The 21,688-nt window shown below is 41.2% G+C and overlaps 1 protein-coding gene across 1 annotated transcript in view; it reads right to left on the bottom strand.

Annotated features, from left to right (window-relative positions):
• Window positions 1-3,997: 3,997 nt before the first annotated feature.
• Window positions 3,998-21,688, bottom strand: part of tbc1d2 (TBC1 domain family, member 2) — a 41,420-nt gene continuing 23,729 nt past the window's right edge. Inside the window, exons 7-13 of the mRNA XM_078396894.1 lie at window positions 21,085-21,195; window positions 17,413-17,594; window positions 14,936-15,439; window positions 11,899-12,019; window positions 10,597-10,782; window positions 8,286-8,407; window positions 3,998-4,661 (exon numbers count right to left, since the gene is read on the bottom strand). Of these exons, the coding sequence (XP_078253020.1) occupies window positions 4,466-4,661; window positions 8,286-8,407; window positions 10,597-10,782; window positions 11,899-12,019; window positions 14,936-15,439; window positions 17,413-17,594; window positions 21,085-21,195 (1,422 nt within the window). The 3' untranslated portion in view covers window positions 3,998-4,465. The remainder of the gene's footprint in view (window positions 4,662-8,285; window positions 8,408-10,596; window positions 10,783-11,898; window positions 12,020-14,935; window positions 15,440-17,412; window positions 17,595-21,084; window positions 21,196-21,688) is intronic.

The raw sequence follows: 21,688 nt of genomic DNA, 5'->3' as shown, positions 1-21,688 counted from the left end.
CAGTGTAAATTGCAACACTTTAACAGAATAATTTATGTTCATAATTACATAAATCTGATTTTGTTTTAAACCTAGTGATAATAAAGGAGACATTGAAACTACTGTGTTCACTCAAAACTTATCCATCCTCTAGGTAAATATGACATCTTTGCACACTCTGGGCCAATGTGACCTGAGACATAGTAATGTCTTCAACTCTTAATTAAACTCTGAAATGCCCTCAAAACAACACACATTTGGAGGGCAATTCCAAAAACGGCAATAAATACCACCCTGTTGTTAATATTCAAAAACTGTTTAAATAAATAACACTATCAACTCAACTTTGCAGTCTACTTTTTATTTTCTATAAACTTTTATAAACAAGTTAAAGAAAATACACTTTAGAAAAAAGTCTCCAACATTCCACAGCATTTTAATACTTTTATCAAAAATATACACCGTTTTAAGTGAACACATAACATTTAGAAATAAAGCAAGATTTGATTTGATTTATTATTGCCTGTTTATAGCCAAGTATATAAGGCAAGTGGTCCTTTAAATAACAAAATAAGTGCTGTCAAAGGATGTCACACAATGAAAGTGTGAGACACAACTCTTTAGAAATTGGTGGGTTGAACAATCATGAATGCACCTTTTACTCAAAATATAAACATTTAATAAAAAGCAATTGACATATGGAATCATTTTCTATTTGGGTTAGGCTGAATATTTATTAACTTTAGATTTGTCAACCATAAAAAAAACTCAGAACTAAATCAGGAAGCTTTGGAAGCTAAGAGATTTGTGCGTTTATCGATCTCAGGCCGAGGAATGGGGTGAAATTAAAATACAAAGCAGAATTCTCCAGTTTTGATCACTGGATTCTAATGGGAAGGTATGTCTTTGGCAGGTGACAGTAAGAATCAGACAAGGTGGACCACATGTGTTTCCTCCGACATCTCAAAGATGTTTGAGTTGGTAGGTTAATTGGACACTGCAGATTGCCACCCAGAGCGTGGGTGAAATCTATGGGGGAGTTGGTAAGAATAAAAAAATAGATTTGTGTAGGATTAATGTAAATGAGTGAATGATAGTTGACATGGACACTGGGTATAAGGGCCTGTACCCATGCTGTAACTCTCTACAACTCTAAGGTTGTGCTTGTACCCTCAGTTAAACAGCCTACTAACACGTGCAACATGAAGAAGTAGCCACATGCAGGAATGGAACTTCACTGCACCTTGCAGGGTAATAGGACACGAGAGATAAATGGGAGGGAAGAATGCATGGACACTGAACATTATATGCTTGGACTTTGAGAACAAAGAGATGGTAAAATAGCATCTCAGTGCAGTTGAGGCTGGCTCTGACTAATAAAGTGCATGTTTACTAATGAGGCTTTTAAGCATATGAGCAGAATATCACCTCAGTTGGCAAATTCACAAAGAAGTAGAGATTTAATTTGCAGAAGATTAAATTAAGCTTCTCAAGTATTGCTTTGAGTAGATTATGTCTGACAGCCACATAATTAATCTAAAAAACGAGAGTACAGGCAGTTCAGTTTCCACTAAACACTTTATAGAGATTATTATGACAAAACCCAGCATAACTAAAGGTGCATATTTGGAAGACTTTTCTCGCTAGATTTGGCTTTCCAGACTTAAAGTATGAACCAGAGTGCAAAATGAAATACTGTTATTTCCTTCAACTCTGATGGCAATCACAAGTAGGTTATCTGACACAAGAGGACACCTGTGTTATTGTTCACCTTTGCCATGCATGCCTATTTTCAATATGTTTCCAATAAAAACCATCATTTGCATGTTAGCAGTTACAAATATAGTTACTACATGCTGTAAAATAATCTAATGTGATAATTTTAAAGATAATTGTGAAATAATCTATAATTTTTGTTAACAGAAAATTTGGGCATTTAACATTGCATCTGTGGTTTTAGATTCCGATGGCTTTTTTAGAAAGATATGGACTTAATTACAATGCTCACTGTCACCAAATGCTGGAGGATTTGAATGACTCCGTTAACCAGAGAAAAATGTGCAGACACAAGAATGAACCCCCAAAAAGTGATGCATGCTGGAAATATAGGAAAAATCAAATTGCTGGAACCATTTTACAGGTCAGACAGAATTTGTGGAGAGAAACAGAGTTAATACTTCAAATTGAAGATCCCTTGCCATAACCAAGAACCGTACAGTCAAAGGCAGTATCTGTGAGGTCTTTATGTTTGAGCCAAGTCCCTTAACAACACATGTTAATGTCTGTTTAAAAGACAACACAACATACCTGGGATCAGATGAGACATATTTTTGGAATATGTTTTTTTAATCAGTTTCTCAAATTCCTGGAAAGACTGGGGAGATGAAATTGGTTTTGCAGCCTAGCCCTGATCTCCGTGTTGGGAAAACAGGGTCCATGGTGCCGGTGTTCTCATCAGCCAGTGAATGGACATTGTGGCACGAGTAACTTTGTAAGAGCAGTGTTTGTCTCCTGAAAGGGACCATGGTGACAAGTGAGGAGAAGGTTAGTTAACTTTATGCCCAACTTCTGTGACTCCTAAAAGCAAAACGTAAAACTGCAGATGCTGGAAATTTGAAATGTAAACAGAAAATGCTGGAAATACCCCGCAAGGCAGATAGTACACGTGGAGAAAGAAACAGTTAACATTTAAAGTTGATTACCTTTCTGGCATTGCCAGCACTTTGTTCTTATAGTCTGATTTCTTGATCACCGAATTAGTTTCCTCCTAGAACAATTAATATTTTCTAGCTCATACTTAAAGGAAAACAAAAGAGATAAATTGTCCCAATAATTTATAATTAAGATCATCTAAATTATAATGGCAAACAATTAGTTTATTCATTATAATTTGATGATTTTGTTTACTAATTTGCTAGAAGATCAGAAGATGAAGCTTGCATGAAATTAAATAAAATCCTTTTGATGGAGTACAATGGATTCTTTTCCCCCCAAAAAATCAATTTCAAAATTGTTGGGGGCATTAAACGTCTCATTAAGGTGATAAAGGTGGAATTATTTTTCCAAACAACAAATTAATGGCAGGTCAATTGTCAATATTACATCAGAAATGGATAGTTTTTATTCTGAGCCCAGCACTTTCCTGGAAAGACTAGGTAGATGAAATTGGTTTTACAGCCTAGCCCTGATCTCAGTGTTGGGAAAACAGTCCATGGCGCCAGCATTCTCATCAGCCAGTGAATGACCACAACAATACAGTTTTGTTGAAGATGACACTTTACAGTGAAAGTTGATGACAAAAATGGTCTTTAGGCATATTTTGGAAATATATACTTTTGACTCGGTTCTTATTCCAAAGTTTTCACTGGCTGTCTTCTAGTTTAGTTTAGTTTAGAGATACAACGTGGAAACAGGCCCTTTAGCCCACTGAGTCCGCACCGACCGGCCATCCCTGCACACTAACACTATCCTACACCGGAGACAATTTTTACATTTATACAAAGCCAATTAACCTGCAAACCTGTATGTCTTTGGAGTGTCTTAACATCACAAGATCATCTCCTGCCTCTCAATCATTAGAAAGCCAGTTTCCAGGACGAGAGTACGTTTGGATACCTTTTATTTCCGAGCAGATGGCTTCAATAATCCCGTTCATTAGACAAGGTCAGAGTTAGGGTGAATTTAGGTTGGAGTTAGAGTGCACCCCAAAACCTAGCTTAACAAATATCCAACAAGATGAAACTCCAGACCCAACACGAATATTTTTCACATAAACCTCTGGGCAGCACATACAAAATCAACAGTCAAAGTTAACAGTACATAAAAAAAGATTGTTTCTTGCTCATTCAGGGGCACTGCCATCCTCTCAAGAATACTTTTAAGATTAAACATTTTCTGAACTGGAGATCAAAGAGAGAGGTCTACACACAAATCTATTTATGGAGCTAATATCTAAAACATGCCAACCCAGTCGGTCAATGTGTGCAAACCTTTCTGCTGAATTATCAGTCACCAAATTTATTCCTGTGCAATCAGTCATCAGGCCTAATGTCCTGTCATTGTTAGGATCTCCCATATTTGGAGCTCAGATGAATAAAAATCAGGAAGGATCCCAAACAAAATAAACAGCACAAAACTACCTGGAATACGTTGAGATAGATTAACCCGTCTCATTCATAGGAAGCTTTGGCGTGTGAGGAGCAAAACTATTCCCAGTCTTCCAAGGGACAATCTTTGGCAAGGCCACATTTGTTTTCCCAATCGGTTTGAGTCTGCGTCTACACCGCTTTTTTCTGGCCAGCAATACGTGGCCACGATAAGCATGAAATTGGTAAACATAATTAAAAATCTGGCAACTTTACTCAAGTGCATTCTCCTGCAAACGTATCTTGCAGGAATCTTGGGTACAGCAGCTTCTGGAAGACAGTCAGGTTTTCAAAACCTCCCCTGCAGAAATGTCCAAGTTTGAGGTTGCAGGACAAGTCCTCTATGTTTCTTCCTCATCCTCGCTGAGAACGGCAATTAGCTCCTTGTGTTCTTCTCTATCTTTCACGTATTCCACCCGTATCTTCTCCAGCTCCCTCAGCTCAGCTTTGAGTTTCTCCAGATGCACAGTTCGTCGGTTCCGAAGCAGCCTCATGGGGAATGGGTTCATTTCAAAAAACGCAATGTTCATCAATTTCCTGTGGGATGTCAAAAAGACAATGAATGTTTGTAACAGATGAGAGAGAACACATGTTTATAGAGTACCTCTCATAACCTCAAGATATTCCAAAGTGTTATGTAGTCAATAAAGTGCTTTTTAAGTTGTAGTCAACGAACTCTATAGCCAATTTGTAGGCAGAAAACTCCCACAAGTAGCACGTGGTGATGACTGTCAGTACGGCTTGAATAATAAATATTGATTCAAGACACAAAGGAGAAGTTCTTCTTTTAAACAATGCTGTGGAATCTTAAAAGGTTTCTGAAGGGAAAAGACAGGGTCTCAGTTTAATCACTCATTCAAAAGGCAGTGCAGCACACCTTCAGTACTGTACTAAAGCACCAGCCTAGATTTGTGTGTCCACTTTGCTGAACTTGAACCCATAATGTTGTTAATTGGAGGTGGGTGTTCAACTCACTGAGACGTGACCGTTGTACAAAATTGATTTTGTACATAGTATGCATGGAAGGATGAGGAATTTATAAATGCCCTCACCATCTTTATGGGCGTGACGATAATTTTCAGATATTGCACCATTTCACTCTTGGATTAGAATCAGAAAACTGAGCAGTGAGGTGTCAATCAGCACATACCCCAAGGGGAAATACAAAGTGCTGGAGTAACTCAGCAGGTCATGTTTTCTGTCCCAGGCCTCCTCCATTGCCATCTTATCTCAATAACAAATGTCTGTAGTCTCTTTTTTGCTCTGGTTTATTTTCACCCACATGTTTAGACCGTAATGTTGTATCCTTATTGTTTTGATGTGTTTATGTTTTATTCTTAATTGTTAACTGTATGTTTGTGTTGTCATTTGTGAGCGGTGCACCAAGGCACATTCCTTGTATATGCACATACTGGGCCAATAAACTTATTCATTCATTCATTCTTATCTAATCACATCTTTCCAGAATAGCTATCGTACTAATGGTATGTTCAATACTCTCTTGAACGGGTGTGCAAAAGGTAAGTTTTCAAAGCTCAAGGACAATGTCAATGGGGGAAACAACAGATCCCCCACTGATGCTGCTCCACCCACTGAAGTGCTCCATCAGTTTGCTTTATGAAAATTGGTTGTTTCATGGTCAGCACTAATGATACTCAGTTTTTATTCTGGATTAACTTCAATCTAAGAATTTAAATTCTAAAATGCCATAGAATGATTTGATCTTGTCTCTAGAGTCCTGGATGACTGGCCAGGAACCTTATTACCAGACTACCTTGCATGCGAGCCTAGAGAGCAGAAGGTAGTCATAAAGACACCGAAGCCCGTTCCATCTTTCAGTAAATTCATGGTTGGTCTGATCTCGGCCTCCAACTTCATTAATCTCAATTCATCTGATCTAAAATCTACTACATTTCAACCTCGAGTATACGTGATGTATCAGCTTTGCATGTATGTAATGACTCAGCCTTGAATACACATGTCGCATATTATCACCAATGCATCTGCGATTTCTAGGGCCACCTGCTCGAGTACTCTGGGATGCAGACCATCAGGCCCTCGGAATGTATCTGCCTTCAGTCCCAACAGTTTACCCAACACCATTTTCTGACTAATGTGGATTCCCTTCAGTTCCTCCCAATAGATCCTGTCCCCTAGTATTTCCGGGAGATTCAATGTGTCTTCCTTAGTGAAGACAGAACCAAAGTACTCGTTCAACCATTCTGCCATTTCCTTATTTCCCATTATAAATTCACCCGTCTCTGACTAAGGGATCTACATTCATCTTCACTAATCTTTTCCTTTTTACATACCTAAAGAAACTTTTACAGTCAGTTTTCATATTCCCCAGAAGCTTTCTTTCATGCTCTTTTTTCCCCCTCTTAATTAACCCCTTTGTCTTCCTCTGTTGAGTTCTAAATTTCTCCCAGTCCTCTGGTTTGCCATTTCTTCTGGCCAATTTATATGCTTCTTCCTTGGATTTAACGCTATCCTTGACTTCCCTTGTCAGCCACGGTTGAGCCGCCTTCCCAGTTTTACTTTTTCACCAGACAGGGATGAACAATTTCTGGAGTTCATCCATGCAGTCTTTAAATCTTTGCCATTGCATCTCCACTGTCAACCCTTTAAGTATAATTTGCCAGTCTATCCTAGCCAATTCCCATCTCCATCCTAATGCAGAATTCCACCATATTATGGTCAATGTTGCCCAAAGGGCCTTGCACAAAAAGATCGCTATCTAATCCTTCCTCATTACACAATACCCAGTCTAGGATGGCCTGCCATCTCGTCGTTTCCTCTACATATTGGTTTAAAAACCCATTCCGTATACATTCCAAGAAATCCTCCTCCCCAGCACTGTTACCAATTTGGTTGGCCCAATCTTTATGTACATTAAAGTTACCCATAATAACCGCTGTACCTTTGATACATGCATCCCTAATTTCCTGCTTGATGCTAGCCCCAACCTCCCTACTGCTGTTTGGTGGTCTGTATACCACTCCAACATGCGTTTTCTGCCCTTGGCTATTTTGCCGTTCTGCCCATACCGATTCTATAGCATCCAAGCTAATGTCTCTCCTTGCTATTGCATTAAACTCCTCTTTAACCAGCAATGCCACCCTACCTCCTCTTCCTTTCTGTCTATCCTTCCCAAATATCGAATACCCCTGCAATGTTTAGCTCCCAGCCTTGGTCACCCTGGAGCCATGTGTCCGTAATTCCAACTGTATCATATCCCTTAACTACTAACTGCGCATTCAATTCATCCACCTTATTTTGAATGCTCCTCACATTAAGGCACAAAGCTTTCAGGTTAGTTTTTCTTATCTCCCTTTAACCTTTTGCTTCTGACCTCCTTTTATAGCCCTCTGTCTCCTTGCATTGGGTCCCATTCCCCTGCCCTGTTAGTTTAAACGTGACCTTTCCTACAATCTGTTTTCTGTTAACTGCACAGATACGCTTCCACATTGTTGACTCCACCCCCCCTCCCCTCCCCTCCCCTCCCCCCCCCCCCCCCCCCCCCCCACTCTTTAGTTTAAACCCACCCGTGCAGCACTAGCAATCCTGACTGCCAGAATGTCCGTCCCCTTCCAATGACTCAGCCTCCATAGCCATCTGATACAGAGGATTCAGAAGATTTGAGAATTCCTCATTGTGGGACTCCCCTCATCCTGAGATTATGCTCTTTAATTGTAGAGTCCCCAACCAGGGGAAATAAACTCACTGCACTACCCTCTCAAGCTCTTTTGGTAGCTTGCAGGTCTCCGCAACATTGCCTCTCATGAGTCTGCTCAATATTTCTTCATACCAAAAATCAATTGAGAGAAACTTCCCTACACTACCTCAGAGGGAATTGAAACCCACAACCAGGAAGTGGGAGTGGTACAGTGAGGAAAACCCTTCCACTTTGGTTTGGTTGGTGATAGGGACTGGAGAAGGAGGTCGAAAGCAATGATGTCTAGCCTGTGGAACCAAGACCTTCATCATAACCAAACAACGTGATTAAACACATCAATAAGAATACTTTCCAATCGACACCAGCAACATCAGATTACATGTACTTCATCGGGCCAATAATGATGTTGTTATCATTGACAGGAACTCTTTTCTAAATTATCTACATTTTTTGTTAATATCTTTTTAATGAAACTTGGTTCTTACTTTCCCTCAGAAATGTTCTTGGTCAGGCATTGCAGATGATCATAAATTGCCAGGTTGTCGTGAAGTTTGAGAATTTCTTCCTCGTTGCACCTGAAGATTGCCAGTGCATACCGAAATATAACCTGCAACAAAAGAGATAGTGTGCAATGGCCTCAGTTAATGCACTTGCAAGATTGACAGGAATATCAGCATTATAACCTTCCCAAGGCAAAATCTCACCGAGCCACTACCAAAACAAACACAAAACATTTATTATGGAGGGAGATCAGTGAATGTGTTTTTACAAATGCAACTATTTTCAGAAGTCCTAGCTTTGCTGCATAAAGATATTCCATTTGAATTGATCCATGTAAAGAAAGGTCACCGTCAACCTTTCCCATCTCTGCACCACTGGTGCCTAAAATGTTAATCTTATAGCTGAGGCAACATACAGTCAATAAAATATCTTCAAAGAGGACAAAAATAAATGTGCTTTGCTGTTTAAAATCAGTTTACCAGACATCAACAAATTTGTGCATATTTCTGGTTATTTTAGCATTGGTCTATAATTTTGACTCTTAACATTTTTTTAATAGCAAACTCCCCTAAATGATGATAACAGTAGTGGCCCAAAATTTGTTTCCAATGTAATTTAGAATCTCACTGGCTTGAAAAATGACACCCTCCAATTATTTTTAGAACAAAGAAGCTTGGCAAATCCACGAAAATGTTTCTTCAAGGGATCATTCCACTAACTGCATTCGATCACCTCTTCCAACTTCAAATACACCCTCACATATACCTTGACTGTTTTCCAAATGGAGATTAAAATGCTGATCTCCCTTGGCTTCTTGCTCTGAGAGCTGCTGCTGCTCTCTGCTACATCCAAGTTTGTCATGCACTGCTGCATTAAAGAGGTCACGCAAGCTTCCTACTCAAGAAAATGAGTAGGTCTACTTTCCACTGATCTACATTCCCATCACGCCATAGGAGCAGAGAGTTAGCACAGGAATTTGTCACCACACGTTCGTTCGAAGTCCAGCCATTCACAGACAGAATTACTCTTCAAAGAAACCTTACATGGCAGAAGTGGCTGGATGTAGCTCTGTGGCCATGTCACATCCAAAGAACAAGCCTCCTGAAGGCTCTGTTCTTCATCAGGCTGTCCATGTCCCTCTGACCACCACCCTTCTGGTTATTCAAGCAAATTCCTCACATGCCTTAATGACATTCCCTCCCTGGTACCTACTGGGTCCTTCCCTTTACATCTAATTGATCTTGACCAAGTAATTTGATCTTTATCTTTACGTGTGTCTGTTCAGTATTTATTAGATTTATTTTTGGAAGATGGCAAGAGTGGATACCGTGGTAGAGACACAGAACCAGAAATCCACAAGTCGGGACTAATGAACTTAAGGTGAGAGTTGATTCTTATATAAAGCACTGGCATGGTAAACATGCTGCCTTGCTTCTTCTTATCGAGTTCACATCACAAGATTAGAAATTGTTCAGCCAGAGCGGAACACACTTCCCGGCATCTGCAGACAATGGCGTCTTGCGTTTCTTGTGCGTAGTGATGGAAAGATTGGTGGAAACAGGGCCGCGACGTGAACGCTATTTCCTTGACCCCTGCTGCCTTGCTAACTTCGCCATACTAACTGCAATCTCTCAGATGAGGGCCTGCCAGCACCTCGATTAGATAACGGCAATAAATGCTGTGTTTGCCAGTAATGCACACATCTGTGACAAAACTCCAGACCATACCTGGAGTACTGTGTGCAGTTTTGGTCTCCTAATTTGAGGAAGGACATTATTGCTATTGAGGGAGCGCAACGTAGGTTCACCAGGTTAATTCCCGGGATGGTGGGACTGACATATAATGAAAGAATGGATCGACTAGGCTTACTTTCACTGGAATTTAGAAGGATTAGAGGGGATCTTAGAGAAACATACAAAATTATTAAGGGGTTGCCGGAAAAATGTTCCAGATGTTGGGGGAGTCCAGAATCAGGGGTCACAGTTTAAGAATAAGGGGTAGGCCATTTAGGACTGAGGTGAGGAAAAACTTCTTCACCCAGCGAGTTGTGAATCTGTGGAATTCTCTGCCACAGAAGGCAGTGGAGGCCAATTCACTGGATGTATTCATGAGAGAGTTGGATATAGCTCTTAGGGCTAATGAAATCAAGGGATATGGGGAGAAAGCAGGAACGGGGTACTGATTTTGGACGATCTGCCATGATCATATTGAATGGCGGTGCTGGCTCGAAGGGCCGAATAACCTACTCCTGCACCTATTTCCTAAAATCAAAAAAGGCCTTGATCTTCTGAGTACCTTTGTTCCCTCGTAGAGGAATGCATCCCAGACCCGGAGGAGGATGTCACTCAGCAGGCTGTCCACAAAAACCACCAGGAACCAGTTGAATGTGATATAAGAAAGATCTATATTGTACTGGTCTAAGTGAGACACCAACCGAGGCATCTTCTCTGACAATAGATCCTTAAACACCCTCTGGTCAACCTGTAACAAAATAAAAAAAGAATTTAAATGGCACAAGTACCACTAACCTATGTTTTTATTCACAATCTTCTACAAGATGAATTAATAGTCAGGTATAATACCAATGCTTTATCTTCTTTGCATAACAAAAATAGTGACCTATGCTGACCCCAAACACAATCACAATGCTCAAGTCTTATCCAAGTCACCTCCCTTGCGGCCTACAAAAAAAAGTAACAAATAGCAGGTTGTGACTGTTTTCTCCAGAGAGGTGTAGCTGAGATGTGACTGAAAGGGTTTCCTTGAAATGACGAGGGAAGCTTGATTGGTAGATCCTGGGCCACCAATTATTAAATGTGGAGCAGAAGATGATATCACAAAGGTGACAATTAAACAACTGGATTGTTGCAAAAATCCATCTGGTTCCATGTCTTTCACAGAAGAATATCTACCATCTTTACAAAAATACCTCATAAGCAATTCCAAATCTACATTTATGCAGTTCATAAGTTCTAGGAGCAGGTTTAGGCCATTCGGCTCATCAAGTCTAATCTGCCATTCAATCATGGCGAATCAATCAACCCCCATTCATCTGCCTGATCCCCATAACCCTTACTAACGAAGAATCTGCAAATCTCCGCCTTAAAAATATCTATTGACTTGGCGTCCACAATGAATTCCACAGATTCACCCCCTCTGACTAAGGAAATTCCCCTTCATCTCCCTTCTAACAGTACATCTGTGTACCCCTATGGCCTCTGATCCTAGACTTTCCTACTGGTGGAAACATCCTCTCCACATTCACTCTCTCCAGGCCTTTCACTATTCGTTAAGTTTCAATGAGGTCCTCCCCTCATCCGTCTAACCCCAGCGAGTACAGGCCCAGTGCTGTCAAACAAGCATCATTTGTTGATTTTACAGCACCTCGTGAAAGAGTCGGGAAACCACTCCGATCGAGGGGCAATAAAGGATGGGCAATTAATACTGTCCACATAGTGCTACCCACATTCCTTGAAAAATTAAGAGAAAACAACTCTACTTCAATCCCAAAAGATGGCTTCTCAAAACTCTTGCAGCACCCTCCCCAAATAAGTTTTAAGCCTTGTGTTAATTGAGTGATGCAAGTCAGTTTCGCACCTGGGAACCCGTGAGAGTTTTGCTGTAGTAATCTTCCGGCATGATGCAGTCAGCAATGGCGACCAGGCACCAAAAGGCATCTTCTTCTTCCTGAAGCACCAACAACGCAATACCTGCCAGTCTGGAAAACAATTTATTTTGATATTCAATAATTAAAACAAATGTTTCCTTCCTTTCTATCAGTAACACCTTCCCGACTCCAGAATTTCATTCAAGGTACAGGCAGAGAGTAAATAAATTGAATTAAAAAAAAAAAAATTTGCATTTCTGTGGTGTGTTTCAACCCTTGTAACATCCCAAAGTGCAAGTCCTTTGTTAGGTGGTAATGTGCAGCAGCTATTTGTACACAGGGAGCTCCCTCAACCAGCAAACAAAGTGACATGATATTCCATTAATCACGATGTTAGTTGAAGACTAAATATTGCCCAGGAGTAACTTTGATATACTGTTCGATATCGCACAACAGGATCTTTTACGTTCATCAGAGTGAGCAGTGTCTCACATTCATGTCATCATTGACATTCTTCCATGTAGTACATCTCCTCAACTTTTCCGTCACCCCTTCTCTCCCAACTGAATAGCAATCAATTAGTCTGATTTGCATCGCTGGGACACCCCTGTTCATCTGGCCACGTTCCTTCCTCTATGATCTTGAGTTCAATCAAAATTGCTGTCCAAACTGCCACCATCTCATTCACCTGTTACCCTGTTCAATGAATTCCTTAAATTTCAGATTTCCAACCCTACACCTTACCCTTCCTCCAATCCCCTTGCACATTGGACCTCTCAGTGATATATGTCCCCCTAAATCTTGCCTCTTGCACATCAATGACTTCTTTACCACTGGTCATGATGTCAACAGACCAGGTTCCAGTCCCTGAAATTTCCTCCCAAAGACTCTCTTCCTTTAAAACACAAAGTGTCGAGTTCCTCCAGCATTGCAAGGTTTGCAAGATTTCAGCATCTGCGATTTCCTATGTCTCCCTCTTTCTTTAAGTTGCTTCTTAAAATCTACATCTTTGACCACACCAATGAACCTTTCTTGTCGGCTTTCTTGTTCCAGGCACGAGCACTTGTTATTGTTTTTGATCCCACCCATTAAGCTTCACTCCTGAGTAACATTGGCTGGATTGGACTGCAAACTTGCTTCCGTACAGATGACCCTTTCCTTACTGCTCAACGCAGTTATTCAACAGGGAATGAAATCCTACCATTTGTGGCCAATGCGTACATTAGCTGGAGTCAGTTCAACTGAAAGTTGAAAAGTTTAATATAGATCAACTGAGTAAGTTTGTAAGGGAATTTAACTCAGACAAATGCAAGGTGCTGCACTTTGGAACGTTACACCAGGCCAGGACATACACAGTGAATGGCAGGGCCCTGGGGCACGTTGCTGAACAGACAAACCAAGGGGTGCTAGTATATAGTTTGCTGAAAGTGGAAACATAGGTAGACAGGGTAGTGATGATGTACAGCATGGTTGCCTTCATTGGCTGAGACACTGAGGGTAAGAGTTGGAATATCATGCAACAGTTGTACAAGGCATTAAATAAGCTGCACTAAGAGTATTGTGTGGGGTTCCGTTGCCATGTCATAGGCAAGATGGGATTAAGTTAAAGAGGGCACAGAAATTATTCACAAGGAGGTTGCCTCGATTAGGGGGCTTGAGTTATCACGAGAGATTGGATAGGGTGGGTCTGTTTTCCCAGGAGTGAAGAAGCCCGAGAGGTGACATAATAGAGGTGTATAAAATTATATGAAGCGTAGAAAAGTAGATATCCCATCTTTTTCCCATTGTAGAGGGGACAAAGAGGGCATAGGTTTAAAGTGAAGAAGTTTAAAGAAGATCCGAGGGGTAAATTATTCACAAAAAGAGTAGTGGATTTCTCGAATGAGCTGTAAGAGGAGGTGACGGAGGCAGGAACAGTAACAGCGTTATGAGACATCCCGACAGGTAATTGAATTAGCAAGGTGATATGAAAGTAATGCAGGCACACGGGATTGATATAGACATGGTTGGCAGTGATGTGGTGGGCCATAGGACCTGTTCTATGATGTACATCTCAGTGACAATTTAGCTACTGTATATCTTACAGCAGTAATTATAGCTTTAAAATGTATGAAACAGATTTTGGGAAGACCTTTAAGTGATGTGAAAGGCGCTATAAAAAGATCAAGTCCATCATTCCATTTTACACAATATACATCCTCAGTCAACAAACTGTCCTCAACTCCAAAGCCTTCCTTACAAGTAGAGCGAAGACTCAGGATTGGTTTAAAGCAACTTGGGATTATCACAATGCTGAGCCCAGCTAGTGATGGAAATAATACATATGATTGAATATATATTTAATGCACGCAAGTGAGATTAGTATGGACAGGCATGATGGTAGGCAGGGATGCAGAGGGCCGAAGGGCCTGTTTCCATGCTGTACGACTTATAACACTAAAATCTGGAGCATAAATTGCTCCAGGCCCACGTCCTGTTCTAAGCCAGCGCAAGAGGTAGGCAGCCAAAGTATAGAAACGTGAAAATAGTGGGTGTCGAAAAAGAGAGATTCCCGTCAATTATTTTTAAATGGAGAGGAGCCAAGTGGCGCAGAAAGCAATTCACAGCCAATTACGATCGGGCCAGAATTGGACACAGGACAGACTAAGGTTGGCAGATTTCCTTTCCTCAGTGGAGACATGGGTGGTCTGTCTACAAGAGCAGCACAGTGGTGCAGCTGGTAGAGCTGCTACTTCACAGCACCAGAGACCCAGGTTCAATCCTGCCCTCAGGTGCTGTCTGTGTGGAGATAGGACATTCTCCCTGTGACCGCATGGGTTTCCTTCAGGTGCTCCAGTTTCATCCCACATCCCAAAGACATGTGGGGTTTGCAGGCTTATTGCCCTCTCAATTGCCCCTAGTGTATTGGGAATGGATGCGAAAGGGGATAATATAGAACTGTGTGATTGAAGGTCGGCATGGAGTCAGTGGGCAGAGTATGTTTTAATCAATCAATGAATCTGTGTGCATGTGGCACAAGGTGGATACCTGTTCATTCCCTGACAGTACCCAATATCTGGGTTTTGCCATGAGTATGCCAGTAGCAGCCGGCGCAACATCTGAACCATCTTGGAAGAGGGTGAGCTGAAGTGTGTGTTATTGGTCAGCGTCCGTGGGAGGTCCAGCTCGATCTGCTTGGAGGCTGCTTGCTGTTTGTTCTTGCAAAGCTTCAGCAGCTCCTGGTAACGGTTGCTGCCGTATCGTTCCCTGATGTGTCGAACCCGTCTATTGGTGCACCATCGCCAAACGTGCCTTCGATGCTCCTTGGGGATGCCATTTCTGATCAGGTTCTTTAACTCTGGTGACGGCATGAGTTCTTCAAAGGTCTTACCCGAGAGGTGGTTTTCCCATCTCAACTGGATGTTTTTCTCCTGACCTTCCTGGCCGAGAATCAGGCGGTTGGATTTTTGTTCAAGAGCTTGGATTTTGGCAAGGATGTTTTGGTCCTGCACCGGGGAAGATACCAACTTGAAGCCATATTCATCATGCTCACTTGATATTGAGGATGGGAGAAAATGGGTGACAGAAGAGTTTATTATTGTCACATGTATCCACACAGGTCAGATATACCAAACATAGATACAATCAGTTCAAATTCAAGTACAATAGATTGAGCAAAGGGAGGCAACAGAGTGCAGAATATAGTTCTCAGATTGCAGTGCACCAGTTCCTTAGGTACCTGCAAATGACCAACTAGGGAGTTCAATAACATCAAATTGTGTATTTAATTATTTTAACTTGACAAAAAGTCCTTCACAGGAACTTTATCAACTAAAATTAACTGCAAGTCACTTAAGGAGATGTTAGACAGAAGCTTGGTCAGAGTGGTAGAATTTACAACATAATCTCGATCAATTGGAAAAGTGAGCAAAGGAATGGCAGATGGAATTTAAATCAGACAAATGCAAAGTGAACTATTTAGGGATGTTACAAAAGGGCAGGACATAAACAATCAATGACAAGGCCCTGGGGAGTGTTGTTGAACGGAGAGACCAAGTACAAGTGCAAAGTTCCTTGAAAGTGGCAACAGTTAGACAGGGTGGGGAGGAATGCGTATATCAGGCTTCCCTTCATTGGTCAGAACACTGAACACAAGAGTCATGTTACAGCTGTAGCAGACCTTGATAAGATCACACTTGGAATATTGTGTGCAGTTCCGGTTACCATCTTATTGGAAGGATGTGATTAAGCTAGAGTGGGTGCAGAAAAGATTTACATGCTTGTGGCTGGGACGAGAGCACTTGGGTTATAAGGAGAGGCTGGATAGGCGGGGTTCTTTGCCTTGGAACAATGGAAGCTGTAGAGTGACCTTACAGAGGTTGAAGACCCTTCGTTAGATCTGGAAAGAAGACGAAAGAAGTTCATTAAGCTTCAAAGACCAGAGGGGCAGGGGATGAGAGGTGCAAGGTAAAAGGAGATGTCCGGGGAAGGATTTTTGTTTTACATAGAGGGTAGTGGATATCTGGAATGTGGTGCCAGGAGTGGTGGCGGAAGCAGATACGATGGTATGAGAGGCTTTTAGTTAGGCAAATTAATATGGATCATGTGCAGGCAGATGACGTTAGTTAATCTTGACATATATTCAGACATTGTGGGCGGAAAGGCCTGTTCCTGCGATGTACTTTTATATGATCTACTTACAATTATTGGCTGGAAGACTGGTGTAGTGGGCAGAGGTTTGGGATCTCTGTTGAACTATTGCCTATGGAAACTTTTACGTTCATGAGAGGTAGAGGCAGCTTTGGGAGGAAGACATACTATTCAGCACACAGAACGGGAAGGGGAGCATAACGTCTAAAGACAATGATGGCTTAATGACGAGTGCCCTCCCTGAGAGAGAAGATTAAGTCAATTCTCCATCTAGAAACCAGTTCACAAAAACTTATAGTGCAAGAAAGTGACTTCATGCCACTGTCTTTTGGATGAGGTGTTCCACCTGTTCTTCACTCATATGTAAGAGAGCATGGAAGAGTAGGTTAGATCTCCCCTAATGCCCCATCCAATTCTTAAGCCTTAATCGGCATTATTAAAGCAAATTCTCTCTGCATAATTGCATTGTTGCTTGTGAGATTTGCAGAACACAAACTTTCTGTGTGTTTTCTATACTACAAAAGTGATCTACAATTCAAAAGAACCTCTCTGGCTGGAAAGCCCTTTGAGACCTTCATGGATTACAAATAGTCTAATCTTCCCTCCAAACACCTGTGGTAAGATTTTCTGTTCCCCACTGCCAATTTTAAGAGCTTTATTTCCTTAAATGATGCAAATTATAGCAGGTGCTGAGCAAATCTGTTTGGAAAATCCAATCCTGAGGCAAGGAGAGTAGATATAATATATTTCACATAATTATGTTTCTACTGGATGGAGCTGCCGATGTTCTCGCTTCACAGGCACAACCTGAGTAGACATTTATGCCTCTTCTTTAACGCTTCAGACTATAAAATATATCAGCTTGTTTTACTCACCTGCAAATCCTGCCAACTGCAAGATTGGATTCGTCCTTAATCTCCCATTTCAGCTGGTCAGCAATAAACTGCTTTACTATTTCTTGGCAGGTTTCATCTTGGCCACTTATGTCTTGGAGCTTGTGAAGCATGACCAGGTATTTACTCTCAATCTGACAGTATCTGGCCTCTAGATATGCACACTGGAACAAGAGGAAGGGAGATTCCAAAGGTAAAAAGAAATCTGCTCATTTAACTGTGCAATGAAGTAATCCAGAAAGTAAATGGAAATTTCAGACAAGAGTCTTCCAAAAGAGCAGAAAGGGAGAAATGGGTGTAATTCATGGGAGAATTAGTCATCATTAGAAATTGCATTTTAAGGAAAATGAAAATGTTTTACGTAAACAATGGGTTTTTTTGGTCTGCAGCTTGTGCTTTGCCTGGACACGCAATGGAAGCAGATTCTAATGGAATTTGCCAAAGGGGATTTAACAAATATTTTTTAAGGAAACATTTTGGCAGGTCTAGGGGAATAGGGTTAATCAGACAGCGTGTTCGCCGATTCAGAATAGGTTTCAGAATATCCTTTGAATACCTTCAGTGACAAATATCATGAGGAAGGAGAGACAGTAGAAAGATTCACAAAATACAATAAGGCGGCTTCTGGACATTGTCTGGCTCTACTGGCTGGCTTTATTGAATGCAACATGGGGAATTTTGATGTACTCAACCAGGTTCTGATGTACTCAACCAGTGACACTCCTGCGACTTCATGGGCCAAATTGGGTTGGCTGTGGAAGGCAGTTCTAAAGCCAGACACTCTGAAGTCTGCTTCCACCAATTAATGAAATGTTGTGCACATTGGAATTTGCTATCACTCCTTGTGGGATCTAATCCCCGTTTGTTTGATAGGGGATTCCTGACAAGATTAAGAGGGAAAAAAAGCAAGTCGTTTCTTTTAACATCTAGACTTGGCAATATATTGTCATTCCTCATTGTCACTGGGTCCGAATCCTGCCAAACTTCCTGTCAAATAGCACTGAGGGGTTCTGTCACTGGCAGGACTGCAATCGGCTCAAGGTAAAGTCTATCTTGAGAGGCTTAAACTAATGCTGGCAGCCATAACTTAGGAACAAAGAAAAAAAAAATTGTAAACCCAATTACATCCATTGCTTTAGCTCTCAGTTACTGACTCAGTGTCTGCAATTTATGTCATTTGGTACGTCAGACAAAGCAACTGCCAAAGTGCACTTTGTATCTCGGATGACAAATTAGAACTTGCATCAATCTCAAATAGTTGTCAACAGTTTGGCATCAAATCAATTGGAAGCAAAGTGAAAATTTGAAGAGGCCACTTATGATTATGGAGGATTGCGAATGCAAGCTGGCAAGACAGACAATAACCAAAGCACACGGAATTAAGAAAGTTGGCTAAGGAACCAGAGAAGGACACAGAGACATTTTTATTAAAGAATGTTAATCTCAGGTACTCTGCCTGAAAGCGCATGGACAGAGTGAAGTTTCATAAACTGAATCAAATTAGTTGAAAATCTTGGAAGCTTGAACAAAGAGGAGAGGAGGGAGGCAAACTTCCCTCGGTTTGAAGAGCAAGAAGGGCTCCTACTGTTTTGTATGAATTTATGTTTAGGATTCAGTGTCAGAAGTGAATGAAGGCGGAAGGAACTTCACTTCAGAAGTGGGTGAAACTAAATGTCGGTTTATTCACAAAATGCTGGAGTAACTCAGCAGGTCAGGCAGCATCTCGGGAGAGAAGGAATGGGTGACGTTTCGGGTCGAGACCCTTCTTCAGACTGAATGTCGGTATGTGTTGGAACTTGATGTGCGGGTTCAGACAGCATAAGTTACAGCACAGATGCAGTAAATAAGGGCCAACGTAATTTTTTGAAGTGTTTGAATAAGGAGGCCTGGATAAACTTGTACTGGGCATTAGTGAGACCTCATTCAGAGTATTGGTGTGCAGTTTTTGTTTCAACACTCAATAAAACATATACTTGCTTTGGAATCAATGCAGTATGGATTCACTTTACTTGATCCCTGGGATGGGAGGATTAGTTAGGGGAATAAATTGAAATAGTGTGATCTATTACCACTGCAGATCGAAACTAAAAAAAGATGATCTCACTGAAACACAGAACTTCAGGACAGGGTGGGAGTTAAAAGATAGTTTCCTCAAGCTGGAGAATCACAACCATCTTCTTGCGAAAGGTACAAATACAACCACTGGAGCTTTTTCTCTTTGATGTCCCATCTGACTTTAGTTTTATCAGTGCTCCTCCATACCGGTCAGTTTGCTGCTTTAATATCGCAACACTCCGCTGGAATTCAGCTATGTTTGGATCAAGACTGTGATGAGGTCTGAAGTTTGCCTGATGCAAAGTGACCCAACCAACCTGGGATCAGTAAACAGCTTGTTGGAGAGTTAATGCCATTTGACAGCATAGTTGATTTGCTAATTATTGAGAATAGTGAATGGGCGATAAATAGGCTGAATAGACTAGACCTCCTTTTATGAAGTGAATATATCTCGGCACTTTTTCACATATTCGGGTAAACAATTGAGGTAAACAATAGTGTTGACTGCAGGAGTCAAGCCTTCAAATGGTCCCACAACCTGTGCTGTATCTACTGGTCCCAGCCATTTCTTGTCATCTTGTAGAATGAATTGAACTGGCTGAAGACTGGCTTCAGTGACGGTGGAAATCTCAGAAGGAAGCCCGGATGTATAATTCATACAGCACAGCTGGCTGGAAATATGCAAATGTTTGAAGCTTGAATTTAGCACTGCCATCACCGAGTCGTGGGATATGCTTGGAGTCTCCTCCCACTATTGTTCGCTGTTTAATTGTCGAGCACAATTCAAGACCAAGTGTGCATGATTGCAGAGTTTTAATTTGATCCTTTAGTTGTGGAACTACTTAGTTTTGGCCTTTTAGGTTGATTATGGTGTTTAACAGATCCGTTTCATTCGGTTAGCATTGCCTTTTCAAGTTTGCCTGGTTCCGTTCCCAACCTGCCTTTCTGAACTCAATGAATTTAATCTGGATTAATCCATTGGCTTTGACAGTGATAATAGACTAAATAATATGCAGAGTCACAATGCCAGTTTGTGGTGGTGTATGTTTCAGATAATAGTCCATAATGCCTCAGCATACTGCATTTCAAAATGTCAGATCTGACTCTATCCCATTTCAGTGGAATTATAGTGCCAAAGAACAGAATGGAGGGCACCTGCAATGTGTCATGGTGTGAAGGTAAGGGGCACGCCACTTAGGATTTAGAGGAGCAGAAGATCAGTGGGTTGCAGACATTTGGAATCCTCTCTCTCTGCAGGTTGTGGATGCTCAGTTATTAAGTTTATTCAAGGCTGCGTTAATGGACTGTGGGACACTAAGGGAAGGGATCAGGTGAGAAAGTGAAGCTGAGGAGGAGCCTTAACCATGGTCTTTTGAATGGTGGGACAGACGGGAGGCCTGCTTCTTTTCATAATTATTGTGCTATTGTAAAGAGAGAATGGCAACTCCAGTTAACTGGAAACAAACAAATATTAATTGATATAAAAACCCACCATTGTATTTACAGCCAACTTTCTTGCAAACTGATACAATCTGTAGCATGACCCACACTACATAAGTAACCAGAAACAAGCTCCCTCCTCCACACCACCCCGAGTACCTTCATGGACAGGGCCTTCTCGTGATCCCTGGCGTTCCGCCACAGCTTGGTGATCTGATAGATCTCAGAATTCAAGAACTTGTTTTGCGTATTGTAGGCATCTTGAACATCCTATTCGAAGAAAAACCAAGTGATTGAATTGATAACCTCCAAGTATCTCAGGTTTGTCCATAGTTTACAACTACACTGCCTTAAAGGATATAGGAACTTCCAAAAAAGGAACTGGAAAAATATTTGAAGTGGTGTGGGCAACTGAAAAGAGCAGGGGAATGACTAAAGAAAAATGGAACAAAATGCCTCATCTATTCTATGATTCAGCAGGAAGTTGTTTGGGTTGAATACACCGTGGTTTGCTGAGACATGTTACCATGATGATCTTGCATTTACGTGTAACAAAATATGGCCTTGATTTTGTTTTTAAAAGGGGAAATGTTCTTACACCCCACCGTCCTCTGCCTCAGTAACACAATTTCCTCCAGGTATAGAAACCTCTTTGATCTCTGCACCCATCCAGAACTGGCACTTGTTATTTACAAATTCCATTGCCCCTTCTTTAGCAGTTGTATCTTCAACTGTACTGCGCCTAACTCCTGAATTCTCACTT

Source organism: Rhinoraja longicauda, chromosome 3 (assembly GCF_053455715.1).
Source record: "Rhinoraja longicauda isolate Sanriku21f chromosome 3, sRhiLon1.1, whole genome shotgun sequence".
In the NCBI taxonomy this organism is placed as follows: Eukaryota; Metazoa; Chordata; class Chondrichthyes; order Rajiformes; family Arhynchobatidae; genus Rhinoraja; species Rhinoraja longicauda.
Note: the sequence above shows the minus strand (reverse complement) of the source record. Positions and strands in the feature narration are given on the sequence as shown.